Source organism: Sceloporus occidentalis, unplaced genomic scaffold (assembly GCF_023333645.1).
Source record: "Sceloporus occidentalis isolate IW3139 unplaced genomic scaffold, rSceOcc1.0.p SCAF_4, whole genome shotgun sequence".
NCBI lineage: Eukaryota > Metazoa > Chordata > Lepidosauria > Squamata > Phrynosomatidae > Sceloporus > Sceloporus occidentalis.
The window spans coordinates 186,549,962-186,555,961 of NW_028316984.1; the positions used below are offsets into that span (position 1 = coordinate 186,549,962).

At 39.8% G+C, this 6,000-nt stretch overlaps 1 protein-coding gene across 1 annotated transcript in view; it reads left to right on the forward strand.

Moving 5' to 3' along the window:
- EXOC3L4 (exocyst complex component 3 like 4) overlaps nucleotides 1-4,701 on the forward strand; it is a 68,640-nt gene extending 63,939 nt beyond the window's left edge. The window contains exons 11-12 of the mRNA XM_089523176.1: nucleotides 2,483-2,604; nucleotides 3,961-4,701. Of these exons, the coding sequence (XP_089379302.1) occupies nucleotides 2,483-2,604; nucleotides 3,961-4,123 (285 nt within the window). The 3' untranslated portion in view covers nucleotides 4,124-4,701. The remainder of the gene's footprint in view (nucleotides 1-2,482; nucleotides 2,605-3,960) is intronic.
- The last annotated feature ends 1,299 nt before the right edge of the window (nucleotides 4,702-6,000 follow it).

Sequence of the window (6,000 nt, forward strand, 5' to 3'; positions counted from 1 at the left end):
AGGGTGCTGAGTCACATTCTTTCCATACCGTTTCCATAACAATGCAAGTAGTGGTCTGTTTTATCGCTGGCTTTTATTGTTCCTTTTCTTTCTATGCTGCTGTTTTGATTGTTCTCAGTCTTATTAAATTTGTTCACCATGCCCACCACCTGTGTGTGACAATGGGGGGGGGGGGGGGCGCAGAAATGTTTGAAATAAAAATGGCTTTATGGCTCACCTCAGAAGAAAAGGGCAGAGAAGCACTGGCCTCTACCTAGAGATGTAAATCTTTTCATATTTCATCCCTACATGCCAGAACAAATAATTTCAGCAATTTTCTCCCCATTCCCCAACACAAGGATTTATGTCTAATATTCAAACACTAATAATAATTTGCTTGGGGCATCACTGGTGTGGCATAGTGGTTTGAGTGTTAGACTACAACTCTGGAGACTTGGGTTTGATTTCTGCTTGACCATGAAACCCACTGGATGACCTTGGGCAAGTCGCAGTCTCTCAGCCTCAGGGAAAGGCAATGGGTAACCTCCTCTGAACAAATCTTGCCAAGAAAACCCTATGATATGTTCGCCATAGGGTCACCATAAGTCGGAAAGGACTTCAAGGCACACAACACACACACACACACACACAAATTATAATTTGCTTGGGACATTATAGGGGGAAATTTATTTGCACAAAAATACACTGTGGCTGAGAACCTGCATGATCAACATAACTACAGTGGCAGAGCTCCATTATCATAACTTCCTTTAACCATTACCTACCTTTGCAGCCTGGCAGAGCCCAACCAAAGTGTTTCCAAGGTACTGGAAATCAGAGAACTGGGAAATCATCTCTACATCATTCTTCTGGACATAGACTGCCTTGATAATAGGCAGCTGGAGAGACCCCTTAGGGTTCTCCCACAAGTGCTAGTCGGGGGGGGGGGGGGCACCATGACCTGAGACATTATAACACAAGGTTTTTAAACTGATGTTAAAGCTGGAGAATAACATCTTTGGCCATAAATATCACATAGCATTGTCTCTCTCATTGCTGCTTTGCCTTTAAAGTCTTGGTAGAGCATACCTTTTCACTGACAGGAAAAAATGTCAATAGGTTCCCAATATTGCTGCTTTACCATTAGTTGTAATACATCCCTGCCACTGCATTTCCGATATTGGGCAGTCACATGGTGTCACTGGACATAAATTGAGCCCAAACAAACAGGCCAAAATAAAACTGCTTCAGGCCACTTTGGAAGTGTGCTATTTAAATGATGCATGCATCCTAACAGGCCGGAAGCTGTGCCAAAGCCACACTCCACAGCTTCTGGCCTTTTAAGATGTGTGTGTCATTTAAACAGCATACCTCTAAAGTGACCCAAAGCAGCTTTATTTTGGCCTCTCTGTTCGGGCCCAATTCTCCTCTTCTCCTCTTCCTCCACGCTATTTCCAAGCAAGCTCTTTCCCCTCCATTTCTTTTTTATTAAATCATAGTACCATAACTCTGCAATAGCATTAAAAAAATTAAAAATTAATAACCTAAAAGGCACACTGGATAGGGCATATGGCAGACAGGCAGGATTAAGAACAATGTGAAAAAGAGAGCATGTGGGACACTGATAATTAAAACAGCACCTTTACATTATTCCAGAGAAATGTGTTAATGAATGCTCCCAAACTGGTATGCTTTCATTTCCTTAAATAACACGATTGAAGATGGGAGGCTCATGTGATAATATCTTGGGAGAGTGCTGTAGGTGTCATTTTCCACTGCCCCAGTCCTCAGTGCTTTGGGAACACTTCTGTTGGGGTGCTGTCTGTAACGATCCATTTTGGGGGTCACCTTTGGTTGCTCACAACTGTAAGTGTGCATTGCCAGCAGTAACGTTATTAACTTACAATCTTGTAACGGCTAAATTGGATGCCAGATATTGTTTTCTGGAATACAGAGGATGCAAACATTAATAGGTATTCTTCACATCTCTATTTCTATCTGCTCTTCAGAGCTGCTGCCATTTGGGGAGTTCCCATGACTGCATTTTAAAGACATCTGTAAAAAGATGGGAGTACCGTTCACAAATATCTACCATCTTATCCAATTTAGATTTTTAGTGAATGTTTTAATTCCTGCCAAATGAAAATAGCCAGGTATATAGTTGCTTTAATTTTGACTAGATTGTACCCACTGCTAATGATGTGGCTTCAACTTTAGAATTATGATCCCATCTTGAATTATTTTGAGATTAGGCCAAATATTAATAACAATTAATAGGACCTAATGAATTTTGGAGGGAAATGAAGCAGAGGTAGCCCTGGCGGTACTATTATGTATTCTTTGTGTTGTTGTTGTTGTTGTTGTTTGTATTTGTATTCTCCTGCATACATTGTGCATCATAATTCTTTTTAAAGCATTACAGAGATAAGTTGTATCTATGAGACTTAAATAATTTCATCTGAAATACAGATCATTAAATTAAAAAACACATATATTTTCCTAGGGTTCAAGTGCTGACTGGCTCTTTCCTGCCATTCTGTACATTGCTAATATCATTGGTGAGAAGAAGAAAGACAAAATCAAAGAATATATTAAAGAATTGTCTCAGGACTACCCAGACATCAGGTATGGTGTACTAACCCCTTCAGATGGGAATAGCTGGAACTAGTACATGTTTTCTGTCTTGCTAGTGACAGATAAGAAGTGCAACAGTGTACTTTTACTGATTAGAAAGTTGGGTGCTAAGTCCCCTACAAAAGCATCATGTATCTCTTCCTTCACACTGATGTATCTGCAACTCATCCACTGTTGCTTTATTGAATGCACCCCATGTTTCACAGGGCAAACATATTCAAATAGAATCTTTCCACAAGTTAAGTTAAATTCCTATTTCCAATCCACTGGATTCTGCCAGATAACCTAACATGCAGGACACTTCCTATAAGAAAAGCTGCAAGCGCTAGGTGTTTGAAGATAAGACTTCTATTGTTACCCGCCTCAATCCCCAAAAAGAAGGGGCAGGATATAAATAAATGCATTATTATTATTATTATTATTATTATTATTATTATTATTATTAGACACAAGAGCCCTTGGCTGGGTGCAAATTGCCCTAACCAATTCTGAAGAAGCTTAGAAGTGGTATGCTGGATTGGAAACATCTGGTGGTGGAAAGCAAGGTTATATGGGAATCTTATGGGTGCTGCTCTACTCCCTTCTCTTTGAAAATATGAATATTCTTTATACCAGATACATTCTATTTTTGCTTTTTACAAAAAGACAAGTGTATTTCATTTTTAAATTCTTGGTTGCATTCTGCAGGACACATATCTCTGTTTGTCCAGCATTATGCAGTTTCATTCCCCCCCCCCCCATAATGGCTAAGATCCTACATCAAATGGATGTAGCAAAATGCGAGGAGGAGTTGCATGTCCTCCTTGCATTAGCTGTCAAACTCTGGGATGGTGAAGGGAAGTTCAAAGGAGGAAGGTGCAGCTAGTAAGGGCTTGCAGGGGGAAAGAAATGAGGGTCTCAGATGAAAACTGGGACATACATAGCCAAGTAACACCAAAGTATGGTCAAGATGGCAAAAGTTATCGGTGAGGAAGAACACACAAGCTAGAAGATGCCACAGCAGTTTGCTTTTGCCTGAGCCTATTGGGAAGGACTAGATTCTACTTCCTCCTCTGTTCTTCCTTGCTGAGTTAACTACTTGTGCACTTTGAACTCAGTTTGCGGCAACTGAAATAACTGAAGGAGAAGGAGAAAGACACTGGGACATTTTTGCAAGATTTTCCTTAAACAGGTGAAAGAAAAGAAGTAATGCTCATTTTTTGGCCCATGATAATTGGAGTGGCTGTTTGCTAAGGATTATTGGTAGTTTTTCTTTTATTAGCTGGTTTTGTTGCGTTTGTTGTTTTCCGTGTCCATTTTTGTTCCCTTTGATCCACAAAAAAGCAACACTTTCTTTTCATTTTGCAGGAAGGAACATATTTTGGCTATTCTTGCTCTTCGAGGATTGAGGCAAAACAAGAGAAAAGTGATAGCTGACCAGATGGATGGATCCTCAGAAGAGTTAGAATTGGGATTTGATAAAAGGCTGTTTGCTGAAATTGAGCTTTCCAAAATTATCTGTTGCTATTAAGGAAAAAAAAAATCTGCAAATATGAAATGTAGCATTAAGATTGTTTTCACACATGTCACATTGTATATGCTAATAACTATTTCAGCTCTTCAAGAGATGTTCTTTATGTAGCCAAAAATCACTATCCCTGCCCAGGAGGAAGGCAACAGCAAACCCAGAGAAGCCCTGAGGTGGTTTTCAGAAATATGAAACAATAGTCTGGAGAAGAAAAAGACCTTCACAGGAAAACAGTACCACAAAATAACTCAGTGATAACTAGGCACTCTGAGTTGGCATAAAATGCTGATAAATACTCAGAGCAGGGGAATGGAAAACCATAAAGTATTAATGGAATAGATTTTTCCTGTAACAGTTAGGCTTAGATCATCCTTGGGAGGGAGGGTAGCTAGGATGTTAGGCTACATGGTCTCATCTGACCATTTCCCATGGGTCTCTCTTTGTTCTCATGGCCTGATGTTTCCCTTTGAGGTGTTTATAACTTCCTTTGGAAGCATCTCAAACTGTTGCCCAGCAGGCCTTCTTACAGGACAGTTCTCTTTTATGCCTTCTGACTCCTTTTGACACTGAACACCAATAAATGTAACTGTAAACCAAACACATCATTAATCTTTGTGTACCTGGATAACAGAATGTCCATTATCACAGCAGGGTTGCACCAAAAAAAAAAAAAAAAAAAAACCACAACATTTTGCACAAACCCCCACCACATGTATTTTTATGCAGAATTATTTCCTAAAAAAAACCTTGCGATGTGTGACCACTGAGCAAAAACTGCAGAAATATTCATTTTCTCCTACAGTGAGAAAACACTACAGAAATTATTTGTTGTCACATGCAAGGTTGATATAATAAACTATTTACATCTCAGAAACAAGCACATTATGACCAAAAAAAAAATTCCAGCTTAGCATTCACATATGTGAAGAGTTGGTGAGAAGGTTGGTTGGTTAGCCAACAGGAAAGTTACCTACATCAGTGTTACTCAAAAGTGGTGGTCCCCAAACCAGTTGTTCTTACTGTGTGTCTTCAAGTCATTTCTGACTTACGGTAACCCTAAAGCAAACCTATCACAGGATTCTCTTGGCAAGATTTGTTCAGAAGGGGGTTGCTTTTGCCAAGAATGTGACTTCCTCAAGATCAGCCAGTGGGTAGGCAACAACAAGTCTCCTCGGAACAAAACCTGTGAAAAACATACAATGATAGAGTTACCTCATGTTATCATAAATCAAAAATGAGTTGAAAACACACCTCAGGTTCTACCTTCTTCATTTATTCTCTAAGATAACACACCCCAAACACTGAAACTTTTCTTCATAGGGGAGTTGTAATCAGGTGTCAATCACATACTCAAGGATCTTTTAGTGACTCTTTCTTTTGCAGCATTTGTCTCTGAGCATTGCTTGCCCAACCTTTCTGAAAATTGGCTTTGGCAATTTTATTTCCTAGTGTTACCTAAAATGCTAAGGTCCCAGAAGGGCACCTACAATTGACTTCAGTAGGGGAATGAATTTAACTCAATAGGAAGCCATGAGAGGGCTTTGGGTAATGCTTTAAAAGATGGGGTCTAGCCTCTGTATAACACTTCCAAACCAAATAATTCCATACTGCAGATTCCAAATTTTATTTATAACAGCAAAAGGAAATCAACTTTCACTCAAAGACACTCACTCACACACACATATAAGAACTAATGTTATAAAGGTGATAGCTGATAGTGATTTCAGAGGGTTAAGCAGAGGGCAGTACTTTACCAGATTCAGGCGTGGAGCTTTGATTGGTGGGACTGCAGTGGATGAGTCTGGCTCAGCATGCAGCCTGGATCTGGGTAGGCCTGCATGTGCCAAGGAGTCAAGGGAGAAATGGGCAGGGTATCTGTC